Below are 21,113 nucleotides of genomic sequence, written 5' to 3'. Positions count from 1 at the left end.
GACTACACCCCTCCGTGAGCAGTGTCCCAGGGCTGCAGGGGGAGGGTTTGGCTCTGGGCTGCTTCCAGTGGAGCTGGCTGCAATCCCTGCCTGAGGCCCAGGGAAACTGTGGCCAGCTCCTAGTCTGCACGAGGTGGGGGGGGAGGGGCAGCCCTGGAGAGGATCAAGAGGAGACTGAAGAAGGGTAGGGGAAGATAAAGGGAATTGGGGGAACAGGGATGTGTGAGGCAGGGGCAGGATGAGAATGCAGGAGGTGCTGAAGGGAGGTTGGGCAATTCAGGGGAGACATGGGGCAACTGGGAACAGGGGTGCAACAGAGGTAAACTCTGAAGGGGGAGTCACAGGGAGGAAAGGGGGAAGCTGCAGGGGGGAGACTATGGGAGCAAGAGCAGCCTGGCTGGCGAAGGGAGAGACACAGGGCAGGGGTTGTACAGAAGGAGACGGGGGAAGATACAACAGTAGCTCTCCCACCCCATGGGGCAAGAGGGGAAGGAGGGCAGAGGTGACTGATGATAACACTTGGGGGCACCAGCTCCTATTGCCCGACAAAATTTCAGGGGCTAAATGGGGTACCCCACATGCTCCCTGCCCGTGTGGGTGCCCCTCCCTACGCTCTTCCCTCTGCAGGCATCAGTCGCCCTTGAGGGAGGGACTGCCCCACCCAGCAGCCAGAGGGGAATTCTTTCTGTGAATGTTTTTTTTAGTGTTGTAGATATCTGCAAACTCTGATCTGTTACGACATGTATTTTGCCCGTGCAGGTGTGATGCAGAATAACACGTGGCCTCTTAAAATTAATTTCCATAATGAATATGCAGATAAAATGCTACTGGTCCGCCTAAAGTTTGTGAACAAGTCTGCCAGTCTGTGGTATAAAACAGGTTGGGAACCACTGAGCTAGGCTATTGAGCGCCATATTGACATCACTCTAGGAGGTGCACTGGATGATACTTCCTGCTAGGCAAAATCTTCCTGCTCCCGTGCACACACACCTGATTGGAATGCACATGAAACAAGCATTAGAAGAACTTATTGTAGTACTGTAGATTTACACCCCAGTTTGATGCACCCTGTCCTTATGTCAATAAGACTTAAGTAGATGCAAAAGAACTGTTCTCAGATTATAAAACGCATCGAACTATCCTTTTTTCACAGTCTGCTTTCTACATGTCTGAAGAAGAGCACTTTTCAACCCAGTAAGCCTGGCTGTACAAAAGAAATACTTTAAAGTAAGGAAATATTCAGCACCACTATATGTTGTTTGGAGAAACTCTAAAAATGTATTGACCGAACCTTTCCATCAAGTTCTCTACTAAAGATGGAAATTTTTGTAAACCTAGGAATAAGCACCTTTCTGGAGTTATCTTTTAACAAAAGTACTGCAATATTTTGATAGTGAGTGCTGTGAGCTTGCATTTCTCCTCTGATGACTGAACTAAGTTTTAAGTATTGAAATGAATCCATGAAATTATCCAATTATCTAACAAAATGGATCTTTGTTGAATGTATCTCATATAGAGTGAACCTAGGCATGAGGAAATGAAAAGTACCTAAAGAAATATTTTTTCACAAGACAGACAATTAGTCTGTGAAGCTCATTGCCACAAGCGTTTTACTTCCAAGATTTAAGCAGAAGTCAAACAAGGGTAGTACATTTACGAGATTAATAAGAATATCTAGATTTATAGTTGTAAGATTTAAAAAACTAAACAGGACCTACAGGCAGACTATACAACTTCATGCCTTAGGATGTAAGCCAACCTTTAAAGCAGGTAAGGAAGAACCATTCCTTATGACAGGCTATTCCACAACTGCTATCAGAAGGTGTAAGAAACACCACAAACACAGCCAATATGGACTATTATCAGTAACAGCAGAACAGACAGACTTCTAGTCTGATCCAGTACTGTAATTCCTATACTTGGGTTGGTGGCAGAACCTTAAACTATCCATGCACCAAATTTCAGAGTTCAGGAAACTCAGATTTACAGATATGTATTTAAGCAAAGGATACTGAAAGTATTGGTTCCCAAAGTAGCTGTTGCACTGAGAATAAAACGGAATACTTGTCTGTAAATAAAGATCATACACATATCTACCTGCCTTATATGCCAAGTAAAATTATACACTTGCTCTGGATCAAACATCACAAAGGTGTCACTTGGGGAGAAAGTGTATGTAGCCTTTTCTATAATAATGAGACTTATTCAGTGACTTATTCACAAGTAAAAGTAGTTCAAATATAATGCACCTATAGATTTATACTCTTACATAGTGTTCAAGTACAAGGATAGTGGAGGAATATAAATACTTAGAGATAAATATAGGCACCCCCGATACTGTCAGGTAGGATCCTTCTATGAAAACAGTTAACGTTCTGGATTCACCAGCACCCCCTTAGAGAGGGACCTCACATTCCTAGACATAAGCTGCTAGTGGAAACAGAGGAGCAGCAGAAAGGACAGAGCTTTGTAATCATTTTAACCAGCAAGCCTGAATTTTCAGTTTCTTGAAGAGGTACTCGAACAGTCAGAATGAGCATTACTTTTCCAGAAGATTCCAACCAAACAGATTCTAGGAAGCCCAGAATAGGGATCTACAGACTCTATTGTCAAAGAATGTGCATTTTCACTTCCTTGTGCACAATAACTAATACCGAGAGATTAGCTCATTCTTAAATGTTTATATGAAAAACATTAAACAAATGCAAAAAAAATACAAAGTGCTTTATTAATTCAAAATAAAATACCATTGATCCAGGGTTTCAGTGCTGTGTCTTCCTGGTAGGCATTTATTTGCAGAGAAGGCAGTTGCAGTCCTAATTGAAGTTCGCTGCTCATAAATTCTAGATATTTAGAATTATTGCTAAATGGTAAAAGAAAAACTCATATTTAACAAAATAAGACAAGTGCTTCTTCATGTCAAGGGTTAACTATAAAACACTAGATGATTTCTTCAACAATTAAAGCAAAACTTAAGAATTCACTCTACATTTAAATAGTAGAGGAACAATTCCCCACAATACTGCTTTAGTGGAAGATGATCTCAACTTGTACATGATTACATTAAAGCAAGGAGAAGGAGCTAGCAACTATGTAACCAAGAATCAAATTAACTTGGTAGAGAGAGCACCTGTGTGACACTTGTTTAAAAATCTGCCATTAAATTGAAAAGAAGGTTGGGATGATTGTGTTGTACGCTGGAGTTAACCCCCTTTCTGTGTATTGCTATATCTTCTCTGCCAGAGATGAACTCCATTGCATGGAGCTTATACAATTTTCTAATGGACCAATTACACTAAAAGAAAAGATTTTTGATAACATTTCAAACTGAAAATACTCATGATCCCTAATTACTTGTTCTACCTCATAAGCGATTCAAAATATATATGTTGAACACTGAGTAATAAGGCACACAGATTCATCACAATGGGTATGTCAGCCTATTTGCAGTTTGAGGGCAGAACCAGACACTGGTGGCATGGGAATGCCTCATCCACCCAAAGTTCCATTCAGGTGAGATAACTTCCAAAACCAGGATATTTCAAGTTAAAAATGTGCTTAATATACATCAAAGAAACAGAATGATTTCTCATACTAAGGAGCATGGCAAATATACCTAAAATGATTAATCTAAATTCTTAGATGTCAATGTTCAACGCTATTCTGGGTAATCCATTTGTCTCACACATGGTCCACATCTGTGGACTTTATTATTCTAAGAGAAATTTTCAGGTAAACACTGATACATTTTCCTCCTCTTTGTGCAAAGATTCCCAGACCCATTATATTAGTAGTTTTCATAACAGTATACCTCTAGGGTAGGAAGCAGGATCATCCTTAAATGCAGACATCCAAAACAAGGTAGATTATATATAAATATAACCTACATCTTCCCTAAGGCACCACAGTACAGGGAAGACTTATTCCAAAAGAGAAGAAATGGCATGGGCTAAGATTGGATGACCATTATGAAGAATGTGGTGACCTCTGAATGGATGGCTATGTTGCTATAATAAAGATGCATGGCCACCCTCAGAGGTTGACAGTGAAGGACCACACAATGCCCCTGGGCTGTGTCTAGACTGGCTGCTTGAATTTCCGCAAGAACACTGACAATCTCATGTAAGATTGTCAGTGTTCTTGCAGAAATACTATGCTGCTCCCGTTCGGGCAAAAGCCCTCTTGTGCAAATGCTTTTGCGCAAGAGGGCGAGTGTAGACAACGCGGTATTGTTTTGCGCAAAAAAGCCCTGATCATGAAAATGGCGATGGGGCTTTCTTGCGCAAAACCACGTCTAGATTGGCACGGACGCTTTTCCGCAAAAAGTGCTTTTGCGGAAAAGCATCCGTGCCAATCTAGACGCTCTTTTCCGCAAATGCTTTTAACGGAAAAACTTTTCCGTTAAAAGCATTTGTGGAAAATCATGCCAGTCTAGACGTAGCCTTGGTGTGCAGAACCAAGAAAGCCATGCCTATCCTGCCAGAAGCTGAAGAATGGGACAGGAAGTGGAAGTATAAAATGCGAGCTCTGCAGTTCATTTGGGCTGGAGCCACCAATAGAGATAAACATATCCCATCTGCCGCTGGAACCTGCAGACGATCCCCACTATGCTGAGGACTGACCGGATCTTCCTGCATCACTAGCTGACCAAGACTCTGAGGAGCTGTTGCAACTGCTGCCTAAGGACTGGCCAGAGCTTCCAGCTAACCAAGACGCTAAAGAGCTGCTGCCTGAGGACTGGCCAGAATTCCCCCTAGAAACAGAAGATCCCCACATCACAAAAATAATGAACCACAGGGATGTAGGAAGTAGCCCAGAAGAACTAAATGACCAGCTGGATTAGTGTTGGCGTGATGCTAGTTCAGCACGTTGTAGGCAGATTTCCACTGATCCAATGGTGATCCAACTCTGCCACTGTTAGGGCCCTGGACTAGAAGGCAGTGGAGTTGGTTGGCCTGTGCCTCCTATCCTTGTCAGCCAGTGCATGTGTGTGGCAGCTCCTCACCTTAGGCCAAGAGGCTTGCTTTGGTCTACTATCCCTGCCTGAGCACTAGACTATGTTGGTGCTCACCCCTGTCTGAGACTTCTATTTGCTGTCCTCCCGATTGAGGGCTTGAGGCCCAAAGACTGCCTTAATGCTCTGCCCCGACTGAGGGCCTGAATTCTAGAAGCAGTTAATCCCCCTTTTTGAGATCACTTTTATAGATGCCTGACATTGAGGTAGTATGGCCTCCCTTAGAGGCCGACAGGAAAGGCAGCTAAACAGCCCTACAGCAGCTATTTAGATGATCTCACTAAAGTACACAAGCTCACTCTATCCTGACACTGCCTCTAAGATCTTGACTTTGATTATTAAATTAAGGAGGACTTCAATTGTGTGTGTGGCAGGACATCTGCATGACAACCTTTCAAACAAAGTTTACATAGGTGTTAACTTAAGGTAAGAAAGAAAAAGATTCTTTTAACAGATTTTTTTGGAGTGTTGCAGATTTCTAAAACTCTGATCTTAATTATTTTTTTAAACCCTGTGTTACTAATTAATACATGGTAATTTAAGGCCAGAATTTTGCTATGTGGTAGAGTTCTGGCTCTTATGAGTCAGAAGTAGCAAGTACTAGCTTGAGCTGTTAGAAAGATTGATGATATATGGATACACCAGCTGGAGTTACCCGGCGTTGTTCGGGAAACTGGAGGAACAAAATGTAGAAAAACAGTAGTCCATTATCTTTTTTTGAATGGTAGAAAAGTTGCACTGATTTCTATAGGGATTAAAATATAAGTCCTCATCATTCCCGGAGGTGGGTGTGACCCCAGGTGGAGGGGAGGTTACATGCGGGAGGGGCACCCCATGTGCCTTGGGGGACAGGGCGGGTGCCTGAGCCAGTGTGTGCATGGGGGTCGGGGCACTGCGTGCTGGCACGAGGGGGGCGGGAGAAGAGGGTTGCTTATGTAACTTCGTGAGCAGGACGGGGTGAGTCCTGGATGGCGCTGGGGGCTGCAGGCGGTGGGCACAGGACCTAGGGTGGGCAGGACGGCACCTGAAGGGCAGTGCGGCGGGTTACTTTTTGATTTTTACAGCTTGAGCTCGGGCCCGATCGGGTCCAAAAGTACCTTAAAACCTTCTCCTGGATGAAAGGTTATCCCATGTCAAGTTTGGTTGTGGTAGCTCTTATAGTGTCCAAGTTATTAGAGCACAAACATACAAACATTCTCCTTTATATATTAGGTGTACTCCAAGGGTAGTGTTAATTTTCTTTTTTATTTGATTTCATATTAAATATCATAGGCATTGCTCCTTGTTAAATATCCCCTCACATAACGGGTCCTGACACAGAAGCTCCCAAGGACGCTTTTTTTTTTCCCAAATGCAAAGAGATTGATCAGAAGCCCACAAAACAGACTTACAATTGTTAAGAAGACTTATGGATACAGGTTCCACTCTGCTACTTATCCTTGTGCCATGTAAGTCTTGGTGTTCCTCTCTCCCTTCGTGAGCAATGCATGTAGGAGATAGGAAATTGAGTTTCACCCAGAACAGGAGAATTTCTCTCCAGAGTAGGGCTGTTTGTATTATTCTTAGTTATAAAAAAAAGAAAGAGTATCATGACAAGCACTGGTTAAGTTATCCATGGAAGAAACAGTACTCTGAGACCTCAATGAATCATTACCTTCCAGCTGCTAGATGTGTTCTTCCTTTTTCTTGTATCTACTTCCCTGAACTGAACTAGGAAGGTTCCTTAAAAAATTCTGACTCTCAGCATTCCCCAGTTGGGGGGAACAGAGAATATATACAGTCAGAAATAGATCTCTGCCAATAGATAAGCAGATTTCATGTATTCCTCTGTGTATTGTTAGATGTGTGTCACACTAACTCTGGATCACTAAAGCTTACTTATTTATGAGATCAGATTTCCAACCGGCTCTAATAAGATTTGGAATTTTTTTCAATAGCACCCCTTGTTTTCTATTATAGCCATCTTCACTTTCTGAAAGAAGACCATGTACTGGATACTATTCACCTTCAATTCAGATCTATGAATAACTTCCCTGGCACCACATGTAAATGTCTGTCTTGAATCCAGAATGCTCCAGAAATTGTATCACTTTGTGATTGCTTTGGCATTGACTGTACAGAACACTGATCAGAAAAACTGTCAAAGACAACATGGCTTCTTCCCTAAAGATAGTATTATTGCTACCATGATCCCAAAGAGTGATCCAGACAGAGCACAAGTAAGATTTAATGGTGAAGATCAAAAATGGGAAAAAAAGCAGAAATCTACCTGTAAATCATAATTACCTAGGAATGGTAAAATAGGAATACTCTGAAAACAAGCCTCCTTTAAGAACTTGTGTGTGTCATATGTGTGTCTGCTTTGCTTCCCTCACCTCCATTCTCTGAAGCTAGAAATAGGACGGGAGCAAGTTAATTTCCCAATGTGAAACAAATGGAGGATAATTTCATTCATGTTATCACCTCTCTGTGTATAGGTGAAATAGGTAATGGAACAAAGCTGTCCCTGAAATTCTTGCACAGCTCCAAAAATCCAGTGTCCAATTGACAGCGGCCAGTGATGTTACTGATCAAAGTTACAGATAGTCCTTTGCTCCCAACATGAAAGAACCTTGCACAAATCGAGAGTCTGGTAGGAAGGCATGCAGATGGTTCTGAGGCGCTATACTTGTTTTACCTACCATATGCAAAAAGGTATTTTTCCTGTTAGGACTTCCTGGACTACTTCAACCCACCACATGACCTGTATTCATCTCTGTAGTACCTGGCAGAATTCTAAGATGACTCTCTCTCTCTCTCTCTCTGAATAGCCTCAGCTACAAGTTTCCATTGTATCAATAAGATAGGTGGGAACCAACTTGTGTGACCATCTGACTCCAAGGATCAAAGCTCCACAAACCTGCACTTAACAAATATGCTCCTTATCCCCAACCAGTGACTAGCCAGCATTAGGCCATGCAATTTTATTTTTCAGACTGAGATGGGCTGTGCTTGTAACATTGTTGACCTACATTAACATTGCTTGTGAAAACATACCTGAGCACATTAGGTATCAGATGACAGTGTGCAGTGGCAGTCAAAAACGCAAATAGAATGTTAGGAATTATTTAAAAACGAGATAGAGAACATCTTATTACTGCTATATAAAACAATGGTACACCTACATCTTGAATACTGCATACAGATGTGGTTGCCTCTTCTCAAAAAAAGAAATTGGCATTGGAAAAGATTCAGAAAAGGGGAAAAGGGCAACAAAAATGATTAGGGGTTTGGAACTGGTCCCATATACAGAGAGATTAAAAAGACTTGGACTTGTCAGCTTACAAAAGAGGAGACTGGGGGTGGTGGTGGAAGGATAGAGGTCTATAAAATCTTGACTGGTGTGGAAAAAGTGAATAAGGAAGAGTTATGCACTTTTTCCCACAATATAAGAACTATGGGTCACTAAATGAAATTAATAGGCAGCAAATTTAAAACAAACAAAAGGAAGCTTTTCTTCATACAACATGCAGTCAACATCTGGAACTCCTTGCCAGAGGATGTTGTGAAGATTAGGACTTTAACAGGGTTCAAAAAAGAGCTAGCTAGATTCATGGAAGTTAGGTCCATCGATGGCTATTAGCCAGGATGGGTAGGAATGGTGTCCCTGGTCTCTGTTTGTCTGGAAATGGGTGACGGGAGAGGGATCACATGAGGATTACCTGTTGTGTTCCCTCCCTTAGGGGTAGCTGGTCTTGGCCACTGTGGGCGGACAGGATACTGGGCTAGACGGACCTTTGATCTGACTCAGTATGGCTATTCTTACGTTCTAACATGGATTCCATGTTGTTGATATATTGGCGGTACCGAGTATATAATCGGTGCTGCAAGTCTGGTCAGTGCTGGCAGTGCCAAAAAGTGGGCTGGTGCTGTTGGTACCAAAACCAAGACAGATGCTGTCAGTGCCAAGATCGAGCCTGGTGCTGTTGGTGCTAAGAAAGAAGATGGTGCCATAGATAAGAAGGTTGCGGGTAGCGATGGTGGCAGTACCATTGTTTTCTGTATTGGTGCTATAGTTGACACCCGTATCAGTGTATCCAATGGTGCTGGGGTATTTATTGGTACCCGAGGGATTACTGGTACGAAACTAAGACGTTGTTTGGAGCCTTTGTGATTAGAAGTGTCAACGGCTAGTAGTGCCGCTGTGCCTGAAGTGGCTGGGGTGTTCTATGTGCTAATATATAACACATGTGAATTGATTGCCTTGGGGGGACTGCTTCTTGCCGGCAAGTCTCCCGCTAAGGCACTGAGGAACTTCTCTTTGGTGCCTTCTTGCCATGTGAGGAACCTGGGGGTGAGCACATCTCCCTAGACTGTACTCCCAGATCCAAGGCAGGAAGAAGGCTCTTCTCCATTAAAATCAGTTTATTCAGAGACCTGTCTTTGCAGATCCTGGCCTTAAGTTTGGCACAGTAAGGGCAACTCTGAGTTAAGTGCTGTTCCTCCAGGCATCTGACACATTGCAAGTGTCCATCAGAAATAGGCAGTGCCTAACTGCAGGAGGCACAGCGTTTGAAGCCTGGCAAACCCAGCATGATGTAAAAGAAAAGGTTTTTTTAACTATTAACTAACTCACTAAATAATGCTAACAATAACAAGAAACTAACGATAAACTAAACTACTGCAGAATCAGTGTAAAAGCAGGAAACTGCAGAACTCCGTCTTAGGCCAAGAGTGGTTGAGAAGAAACCGGAGGATGTGGGCCACACATACGTGGTTCCTACTGGAAAGCACACACCAGCTGATGTCGTGCACGGATGGCCCCCGCAGGGACTGCTTCAAAATCTCCCATCCAGGTTCTGGGACAGCACCAAGACCCAGTGTGGAGCTTCCCCGGAGACTTCTTGAAGAATTGTTATGTTTCTTTCTTTGCTACCTTTGATTTTTTTAAGCTTGTTTAGAGCATATAAACTGTTGTGGCTTTAGTGATACCTTTTGCTGCTAGCCTTGTGGAAGTCCTGAAGTTCTGTCATGAGATCTCTTCCTGAACTCTTCATGAGTTCTTGCTGGCTAGATCCTATTCTCTCTCCCCCTCGGAGCAGAGGAACTCTTCCAGAGCCCTCATAGGCAAATTGCAAAGGGTGTGCGTGGTTATGAGTCCTGCTTCCTTTTCCCAGGATGTAAAGAACTCATTTTAGAACTTGGAGGCATTTGTGACTCCACAAATCTGCCCACCGTTCTCTTAGGAATAACCTGAGTTGACTACCCATAGAATCCTGGTTAATTTTCCCCCCATGTCAAAGTGATGGCAAAGAATCTCACATGAGTGTCCGCCTCATTTCCTCAGGACCTAAAAAAGTTAGACAGAAGACTGGGTACAGGATGGGCATACATTGTTGTATGCCATCCCCAGGAGAGGAATCAAACAGATGAAGCACTATCTGGATTTCAACAGTGCTTTTTAGTCCACTTTGCCAAAGCCAGAAGATGCGGATGAGCCAATAAGGCGGCACTACAACTGAACCTCTATGGGGTTTCAACATGCAGCTCAAAAACTAGTCCAGGTGGGAGAGGGGGATGAGAAGGAGATCGCTGTTCATCACTGCCCCACATTGACAAAAAAATGTTCTCAGATAAATCTGAAAGTGGAAGTTGTATAAACCCTCATCTCTGCACTGCCACGAAGTCAGAGAAACTGGAAGTAAGGAGCTGAGGAGGTATGGCCAGACCATTTGGCTCCAAAACTCTGATCCTCCTCCAAGCTGCAAAGAGAGAGAGAAGAAAGAGAATCCCAGATGTCAAGAATTTTGGGAGACCTCGGATACATAAATAGCAGGTAAAAGACTCCTTAATGCCTGCTGGTTGTTCTGCACCTGGGTCACGTCTCTCATTATTCCACAAACTCCTGCTGGATAGAGGAGGTAGGAGTGAGACATGGCAACCTGTATCAGAAGCTGGGAACAATAATCTGGACATTAGGTTATGATGACCCACAGCAATAACTGAAAATGATAGCACAATGACGACAACTTGATACCTTTTCAATTTTCTAGATATGGCAGGAAATTCCAGTCCCACTAATACAACTTCCCAGAGTGCATAAGAATGGGTATATAACTACAGCTCCTCGAAGGCAGCAGAAGTGCTCTTCTGCTTAGTTTTACATTACCCAATAACACTTGCCTGAAAGAGTCTATCTTTTGGTTTTGGGGTTTGTTTGTTTTTTGGAGGGAAGGAGATGATTTTTCAAATATATTTTACTATTTGTTTCTCTAACTCAGATTTGGAATGCTGGGCCTTCCTTCCTAAGGAGAAATAATTGCATTTGTAGGGTTGCGTGTACCTACGCCTAAAGGAAACAGCACATGTTTATGTCCCAGACTTTTCTTCACTGATCTGCCATGCTAAAGTCTTTGAGGGTAAGCAGGAGACTTAGGAACTATGGATTATCTGTCCTGCTGTTGCTGGGAAGATGAGAAAATTCCTTTGGGAGTTTGTCTACAAAATAGAGCTTCAGAGGGAGAAGTGAAATTGAGCTCAAACGTTACCCTGAAAATATTACAAATGGCTAGTGATCCCTGTCCTCAAAAAGGATGGATTTATTTGCCTCCTGCATTTTCCTGAAGTGTGAGCTCAACTATGAAAAGTGAGGAAAAGTCTATAAAACGTCACAATTACCTAGAACAATTGTATTGATGGGAAAAGGCACAAAAGGGTCAGAAAAACATTAGTCCAAAGAGGTCTACTGATATAATCTGATGACTCGGTTAAGATGAAGCCTGGTAAACAAAATGTGGGACTAGAAATCCACGAATCAAAATTTCTAGATTAAAGGTCTAGAAAACATGAGCTATGAGGGAAGACTAAAAGAATTGGGCTTGTTTAATTTAGAAAAGAGAAGCTGGAGAGGGGATATGATAGCAGTTTCCAAATATCTAAAAGGGTGTTACAAGGAAGAGGGAGAAAAACTGTTCTCATTGGTCTCTAATGATAGGACAAGAAGCAATTAGCTTAAATTGCAGCAACGGTGGTTTAGGTTAGACCAGGGGTGGCCAACCTATGGCTCTAGAGCCACATGCAGCTCTTCAGAAGTGAATAGGTGGCTCCTTACATAGGTACCAAATCCAGGGCTGGAGCTACAGATGCCAACATTCCACTGGGCCAGAAACTGCTCACTGTTCAACCCCCAGCTCTGCCCTACACCCTTTCCCCCTTAGATCCTGCCACTTCCTACCCTCTCCACTGAGCCTGTCACATCCATGCTTCCCCCCCTCCAGTGTCTCCCACTGAGAAAGAGCTGATCCCAGTGGGCAGGAGGAAAAGGAGAAGGCAGCACTGACCGGTGGGGCTGCTAGTGGGCAGGATATGCTGAGAGTGGTGGTGGAGACATGATCAGGGCTGGTGACATAGAACTGTTGTTCTTTGGCAATGTGCATTGGTCAGTTCTGGCTCCTTCTCAGGTTCAGGTTGGCCACCCCTGGGTTAGATATTAGGAAAAACTTCCAAACTGTCAGGGTGGTTAAAAACTGGAATAAATTGCTTAGGGAGGTGGCAGAATCTCCATCACTGGAGATATTTAAGAGCAAGCTGGATGGACATCTATCAAGGATGATCTAGATGGTGCTTGGTCCTGCCATGAGGGCAGGGAATTGGACTTGATGATCTTGAGGTCTCTTCCAGTTCTAGCATTAAAAAAAGATTGATTTCTCAAAAATTATACCTAGTTGGTGGACAAAATAATTAGAAGGTGGGCTATTCCACCCAAACTACTTTTGGGGACCCTCATAGAAACTTTGGGGAACAGACATGACCACTGGCTGACTAAAACAAAAGAGAAGTGAAAGGAGTAAGCTTCACCATCATGGCTGCCCATCCCCACAATCTCCTTGGATGCTGGGATTCAGTATGAAATGTCTGTGCCTTTTTCATCCTAATACTAAGAAACATCTTAACCAAACCAGGGTAGACCCAGGGACCCAGACAATACCACCTCTTCCAGCAGATCCAGCTAAATCCTGAACACCTTCTAGGATGGTAGACTTTGCATTAAACTCCCAATATGTCTTCTTTCTTTCTCACTTTATTTCTGCTCTTCTCCTGCTCCTCTCTTTTTCCTTCCATCTAATAAGAGTCTGACTTAGAGAGCCATGACTTCATACTTTGCAATGCTGCTATAAGCCTGTGACCAAAGTAGCAACTTGAAGCAATATCCTAATTCTGGGTGTGGAACATATGGCCCATGTCTTGCCTTGATATGGCTTGTGAGGCTCAGGATTTCCCCCACTCCCACAGTGGAGAGCCAGTGAACCTCATGGGCCCGATTAAGGCAAGCCTGGCCGGGGGGAGGAAGCAGCTCTTCACATTACAGGGAAGCACTCCTTGAAGGCACTGCCCCTCTGTCACTCCCATTGGCTGGGAAAACCAGAGGGGGGCAATGCCTGCAGGAAGTGCTTCCTAGCAACATGCATATCCATGCAGAACCACCTATACTGCCACAGGACCTGCACCAGGTAGGCACCCCATTCCCTGCCTCCTCCTGCCCAGACCCTGCTTCCTCATCCTGCTCCCCCATCCCCACAATCTCATCCCCAGCCCACTCCTACACCCTGCTCCTGCCCAGACCCCACATCTCACCCCACTCCTTCACCCAACCTTCTTCCCTCCCTCCCCACTCCCATCCCCAGTCCACTCCCCAGCAGCCATCTACATACACTGAGCTCCTCATTTTTGGCACCACCCTAGAGCCTAGGAGCCCCCACAAAATCTACTAGCTGCAGGCCCCCAGAAAAGTTAATCCAACCCTGGGTGTAAGAACTGAGCCTCGGCACCTCCCCCTTAACCCAGGGGGCTGGAACTTGAATGAAGTGTTTTTTTCCCCTGCTTCTCTGTTTGGGGCCACATCTGTGAGGGTTTTTTCCTCCTCCTTTTCACTTGAGGGTGAAGTCCCTGGTAAAATATACATGGATTCTAACCCCTGCTCTAAACAGATGAATGCTGGTACAAGTTTGCCAGCTGTCAGAGTGGCTGTTAAGACAGAGTGCTGTGCCTGTGTTTCTCTAGCAGTATGGATGCAAGTGAATCAATGACACACAAGCTGCATTTTGTATCTCTGCTGACTTTTCTTTCCCCTACTGCATGTTTGTCTATTTTCTTCTAGAAAATAGGCCCAGATTTCAAACAACTCCAGTCCATCTTAACTAACTTCTCTCTTTCTCAAAAAGGACAGCTATTACCATTTAAAAAACTGTTAAAATAAAAGGACTTTCCTGCTAAAATTTCTCTACAGCTAAAAGAAAAGGAAATAGGGGATATTGTTAAAATGAAAAACGTATTTACTACTTTATATTTAAAGTTGTTTTAACTGTTTCCCCTTGATTATATGTATTTTTAATAAAGGATTTAAAAGATGTTGAATGATGTTTGCCATAGTACTAAGCAGGCTGAGGTTGGTTCATTAAACTCCAAACCTCATTTCAAACAATTTACCATTGGGCAGTTACAGGTCACTTTTCGGGCCTGTACTTAATCTATTTATTAATCTAAATTAACACAACATCCTCCAACATGTATAGGGTCTGTCAAGAAAAGCACTGATTTGAGGCTCAAATATGGACTTCCCAGATGCTATGACCCTCTACACTGCATGGGATCTACAATGTCCTAACAACTCTGATTTGCCTGGTGTTCTCAGCCGGGGATATGAGTTGGGAATCCTCTTGGGTGTGGGGGAGGGAGGAGCAGATACCACTATTACAAATATGGCAGCAGAGGGAGAAGGCTAGGCCCAAAGGCCTCCTTACCACACTCTCCAGTGTTGCTGGTATCCATGGTGTCTCTGGTGTCTTCCATCCACAACCTGTAGGGAAGTGGAGGGAGAGGTTGGAGCAGGAGGTGGCTGAGCTCCACAGTTGGAGGAGTGGTGGCTGGTGTGGACTATAGGGACTTTGGGCACAGTCTTTCATTTGTCATGTTGCCCTTCTGACTCCAGTCCCCTCATGAAGATGAAGAGAGTGGAGTTTGCTTGTCCAAAAGCCAGTTCTTTTCCAATCCTGCTGTTCTCCTTTCCTGCTAGAGAGAAGGGAACCAAGACAGCTTTGCCCAGTCTTGACTGCTTCTTGTTCAGAAGAGCCAGACTCTCCAATCCTGACAGGTTATTCCCTACTTCCTCAAGGAAGGAGAGCTGAAGTCACAGCACCCAGAGTGGGCTATAAGGGAAACTACCTCTGACCACAGAGCCAGCCAATATCCCCAATGCAGAGCAGGAGACAGACTTCTTTTTTTGGCCTAGTTCTGACCCTAAAGCCTGCAGCCAGCTTCCACAAATGCCTCAAAAGGGAAATGAAACAATTGCCCCAAAAATCAAGTGCATTCCTCAGCCATAGAGGAGTTACTGAAACAAACCGTTAGTCTAAAAATTTGAAATAAAGTTTGGAATTTTCCTCCGGAAATTTTTACAATAGGAGATGTCTGAGCTGCCAACTGCTATGGATACAGGTAAAACTAGAGAGAACTTCAAAAGAAGGAGCATTCCTATACTGCTAGTGACTGATAGGACTGGTTCTGTCTCCAAACTGCAAGAAGGTTGAAGTACGCATTGTAACAGATCTGCAAACCTTAGCACAGAGAAAGTGTATTTGTTAAATGGAGGAGAAAAGTAAATGTATCCCCCAGACTCTATTCCAGTTTGCGCAAACATGCATTGTTGGTATATTGGATATTTGTGCATGTATCTTGTTAAGAGCAGTACATCATAATTTTAGTTCATTCTTGTTGGAAAAGTTTGTTTTACTTAATTATTTCTCTGTCCTTTAGCTTACCTTTTCCAGGCTATCACTATTCTAAATTTGTTCACAATCTTTGATTTGTCATGATGGTAAATTACACTGGTTCATAAGTCCATCTAAATCAACCTTTTTTTTGCTCCTATGCTGTAAGTAGATTGTCACTAAATCATTTTTTGTTTCAGCTCAGCTGTGTAAAATAATTTAGCTATCACACAAACTGAGTTCTAAGATAGTGAGTGAGAGCTGTTTGTTCTTTGCTCTACAAAATGTTGTGTTTAAAGTAAAGGAATAAACCTTTATTCTAATGCTATATTAGGCGAAACAAGCTAAATTAATGAGATTTTATTACTTGCAGTATTTTATAAATAGACTAAATATCAGATGCAAACACATTTGTGCCCAGAATAGTCTAAGAACTATACACCATGCTAAAAGAACTATACCATTACTGCATTTTACTGTACCAGTTTCCTGTTGTAAATAGTATAACCATAGCCCCATTGCTCTCTTTTCTGCATTCCATAGTCTCCTAGCTGCTGAGTGAGTGACTCTGAAACATCAGTTACTCTACCTTTCCTACAGTTTCCTGGACACTGCATTGGATATATGTATTTTTCAAAAGTTCTCTTGCCCTTTCAGCTTAAGCACATGCTTAAGTTCCAGTGATTTCAACTGGACATACCTGAATTTAAGTTTGTGCTTAAATGTTTTGCTAACTCACAGGCACACTATATAGAGGCAGGCTGCACAAACTGCTACAGATCAATGAATTTCTATCCTAGAACTGACAGATATTGATGCAATTCTTTCTCTGATGCACAGTTCTAAACAGCAGAAGTGGAAACTGATTTATTTTCTCTCAGTGACTGCTTAGATAATCTTTGAGCACCATTTTTTGACTGGCAGATATTACTTCAAAAGTATCCCACTGATCAAATATCCGTGGATTTTGTAAGTATCCACAATAAATTTTATCATAGCCTAGACAACTGTTTTCAATGGAAAAAATATTTGTAGTATGAGGCATACAATGTATCTGAACACTAGGTTAGGAAACTAGTAAGAATACCATCTCTATCACTCCAATGTCCAATACTTCTAAAACCGGGGATACTACAGAATGGAAAGATTTGTACCTCTATTCTCGCAATCCTCATGCTGATCGCAGTTATCAACTATGACTTTTTATAGTCATGAGTATTACAGCACTTAAATATTTTATCTGTTTTTGGAAGAACTAGGCTACAACTTAGTTTCTCAAAAACGCTCCTTCAGTTTGAAAATGTCTTAATTTTCAATTTAGACATCCCCTCTATCTTTTATTCTGAAGTGCCTAGACACAAAATTCGTCTTGCAATTCCAAACAAGCTATTATGGAGATAAATCAGTATCATAATAAACATGAAAGAATGTTTCCTATAAAGTTGCTAGGATTTCACCTTGCCATATTCTAGTAAAAAACTAGCACATCCAGTATATGCACTTAAGCAATTGTAACAAACTCTTACCATAGCCAATTATATTCCTGGATTAATTTAATTTAGTCAAATTATTTAGTTCTAGAAGAGACCAAATCCAAATATAGCTAATACTATTACTTTGTAGTTCACGACCTCAAAACTGATCATCCATACTCAACATATGCATTCATATCGAGATGCCTGAATAGATAAGACACTAAGGGCATGTCGACACTGCACGGCTATTTCGAGATACCGGAGGTATCCCAAAATAGCTACTCACATCTACACAAGCTGCCTGTTATTTTGAAATATTTTTTTAAATAATGGGTGCGCTATTTTGCTATCCCAATAAGCCTTGTTGCACGAGGGATAAGGGATAGCTCAAAATAGCGTGTTATTTTGAAATTTGACACTGTGTAGACTGCCAAATTTCAAAATAAGTTATTGCAAAATAGTTTCTAAATAAGATGCGCAAATTTGCATAGTGCAAATTGAGTATCTTATTTCTAGTGTAGGGTGCTGTTTAGACACATCCTTCCTGATATACTGACAAAATAAATCAACTCAAAACAAAATTCTGTCCACTATAATAGCATGAACAGCAACTTCATTACAACCCTGATACAACTTAATATGTGTACAGAGCTTGAAGTATCAGTTTAATTTTCTACAGAGTTGTGAAGCAAGTGTAAGAAGGAAAAAAAAAAAAAAGTAAAACCAAGCTGATGAGATTTGATAAAAAGAAAGTTGCCTTTCACTTTATCATTAGCATACATTACTCAAGAAAAAATAGAATACATTACTCAAAGGTATGTCACCACACATACCTTTTTTCAGCTTCATGAATATTTATTTTTTCTTCTTTTATAGCGGCCAACTTGCCTGAAAATCTGTACTGTGAAATGATTATAGTTTAAATAAATGTAAATTCAGATAACTCCATCTTGTATATCAAACAATCTTTCAAAACTATGCCCAGTGTATATATATTTTACACACACAAAAATTTCTTCATATTATCTCCACTTTAATGAGGGCTCAAACATGAGCAATTATCCTTTACAATATAATACCTAATGCTGATAATGACATCTACTGTTACTTATAGGGAAACAGAAAAATTAAAAATTACATTAATCCATTTTCAGCTAATATTGTTATACTTTAGGGATGTAAAACAGCCCAAAATAGTTAACTGGTTAAACTGCTCCTGCCCGGCCCTACTGCAGGCAGTGGAGCTGCTCCGGACCCTGCTGCCCGCTGTGGCTGAAGGTCCTGCCAGCCACACTCCCACTATGGGGTCAACAGATAAGCATGTTGGTAAGGCATATGCTTACTGGTTAACCTTTAACATCTCTATTTTACATATGATTATTATAAACAAAAGATTAGGTAAACACACACTTTACAGGTTGTCCATAGTTGTTTCGTATTTTCCCCGTACAATAAGTTTCACCTGTGGTTTGTTAGGTTTTTCCTATAACTTTAGGAAAGAAAAGAAACAGGAAAATTATACTAAAAACACAAAAATTGCCAGAGGATCTCAAAACAAATATTCTTCATTTGACCAGATCTTTCTCCAAACATGAATAACTGATTTTTCATCCCTACTGGGGAAAAGGTGAGATTATGAGGTGTTGTATGTGGTATATGATGGTTGTTCAAGAGGCAAGCTGTATACTTTGAGGTAGAGAAGTTGAGGGTATATACCAGGGGTCGCCAAACATATTGGTCCTCTGAGCCACAAATAACAATCTTTATCCAGCCACACTGGACTGCTGTCACACCACCAGGGGAGTAGATGGCTCCTTCACCAGGAGGATACAAGCAGCTGGTTAATGGTAGTGCTCCAACCCTACTCCCAACATACTGGCCATGGTGATGAAAAAATCATTATGCTGCCCACTGCCCTGGCAACAAGAGATGAGGAATCATGGAGAAGCCATGTACTCCCAAAGCTGATAGTTCTGTAACCACCACTCCCAGGAGGAAACTTGGGTTAGTGATCGTTGGAGACTCTCTTCTGAGAGGGACAGAGACACCTATCTGTCACCTTGATATTTCAGGAGGTATGTTGCCTGCCTGGGGCCCATATCCAAGACATTACAAATGGACTGTCGAGGACCTTCTAATGGGAAGATCTCCTCCCCCACAATTCGTATGGGGAAATTTCTAGTTGTTCCCCTTTGTCAGGGAGCAAGTGAAAAGTGCACAGTTTGCTGCGTTCCTCACTCTGACTGGGGAGTGCAGGGGGCAGAGAAACCTGAGCCTGCCCCAGCTGGTGGACATGCACCCATGCCTTGGCTGTGCCCGATGGAATTGCAGAAGCCATGGAGAGGTGCTTCTCACCTGGACCCAAGCTGCTGTGCTCAGAAAGGGCTGGAGTAGTTCTCTCCCCACGGGACAGCATACATGCTGAACCCCTCATCCCCAGCCCAGAGCAATTTCAATGAAGCAAATACCATTTTCATTTTATTTAAAAAAAAAAAAAAATTTGAGTTAAGGACTTAACAATACTAGGTAAATCCTCTTGTAGGGTAATAAGTAACAATCAGCATGGATTTATAAGGAATAAATCATGTCAAACCAACCTGATAGTTTTCTTTGACCAGGAAAAAGGGAGTTACCGCAAGCAGTGACAACTATTCTTCGAGGTGCGTGCGTCTGTGAGTGCTCCACATCAGTTGTGGCAATGTCCTGGAGCCTCAGAGCAGAGTTTTTTTACTAGCAGTGCCCGCGAGCTGTGCATGGGCGAGGGGAGCTCATGCTGTTCCCTGATTGTCACCTTACACGTGCGGCTCGCACCCTGCCCTTCAGTTCCTCTTCTCCACTGGAGTGATTTGTGACTTTGAGTAGAGGGGAGAAAGGAAGGGTCGGGTAGCACCCACGGGGACACACGTCGAAGAACAGTCATTACTACATGAGGTGAGTAACTCCCTTTTTCTTCTTCAGGTGATGTCCCCATGGGTGCTCCAAGACCGGTGACTGGCAAGCAGTATCCAACAGGATGGTAAGAATCGGAGCCACTGTTTAGAGGCTGTAAATAGCACCGCCGTCGCCAATGCTGAATCGGCAGCCAGTTGCAGCATAATGGCATAATGTCTAGCAAAGGCATGGTTTGAGGACCATGTGGCTACTCTGTAGATGTCTTTGAGTGGTACGTCAGTGAGGAAGGCCATGAAGGTGGCAGCTGAACCTTTGTTATGGTGTCTCATTACTGGTAAAAGGGACGAAGCCTGCTGGTAAAAAAGGTGGTACTGGCTGGCTGGCAAAGGAGGAAATGGGAGGTTGGGTAGGCCCTCGACCACACCCTCAAACCTGCTGCTTTGTTGCCTGAGAGCCCAAGGAGCGAGTTGGAGGTGAGCATCTCCTTTGAGTGCAGTGTTTAGGGCGGTTGTAATCGTAGTGCCTCTGCTAGGCACGATTATAGTAGCTATCCCTGGTCTTACTGTCTGGGGTATAATGCCTCCGACGATAGGGCAGGGTATACATTCCAAGTGTATGAAGGGTGGTGCGGGAGTCCTTGCTACTACATAGGACTTCATCAGTTGTTGACGCAAAGAGCTTGAGTTTGTCAAAGGGGAGGTCGTCTACCCTGGACTGGAGCTCTTTAGGCATCTTGGCTGCAAGGACCCAAGCAGCTCTTCTCATCACCACGTCCTGGCCACTGTGTCAACTACACTTATTGTGGATTGGAGAACTCTACGAGTGATTGTGTGACCTTCATGTATAATACCTCTGAGAATGGCCCTTTAGGAGTCTGGGAGATGTTCCATCAGTTCGGCCAGCTTAGAATAGTTGTCAAAATCATGATTTGCTAGCAAAACCATGTAGTTGGCTATCTGTAGTTGAAGGGTGGCTGATGAGTAGACT

At 42.8% G+C, this 21,113-nt stretch overlaps 1 protein-coding gene across 6 annotated transcripts in view; it reads right to left on the bottom strand.

Annotated features, from left to right (window-relative positions):
• Positions 1–21,113, bottom strand: part of TOPAZ1 (testis and ovary specific TOPAZ 1) — a 130,275-nt gene that overhangs the window by 89,959 nt on the left and 19,203 nt on the right. For 4 of the 6 annotated variants that reach the window (XM_025190288.3, XM_025190286.3, XM_025190282.3 and 1 more), the window contains 2 exons: positions 18,068–18,135; positions 2,748–2,863 (listed from right to left, as the gene is read on the bottom strand). In XM_025190288.3, coding sequence (XP_025046073.3) covers positions 2,748–2,863; positions 18,068–18,135 — 184 coding nt within the window. Of the gene's footprint in view, positions 1–2,747; positions 2,864–14,793; positions 14,850–18,067; positions 18,136–21,113 lie in introns of all 6 variants that reach the window. The other 2 variants (XM_025190283.3, XM_025190285.3) reach the window with 1 other exon arrangement.

Source organism: Pelodiscus sinensis, chromosome 2 (assembly GCF_052426305.1).
Source record: "Pelodiscus sinensis isolate ZL-2025 chromosome 2, ASM5242630v1, whole genome shotgun sequence".
NCBI classification, from domain to species: domain Eukaryota; kingdom Metazoa; phylum Chordata; order Testudines; family Trionychidae; genus Pelodiscus; species Pelodiscus sinensis.
This window is presented reverse-complemented; position numbering and strand designations above follow the sequence as displayed.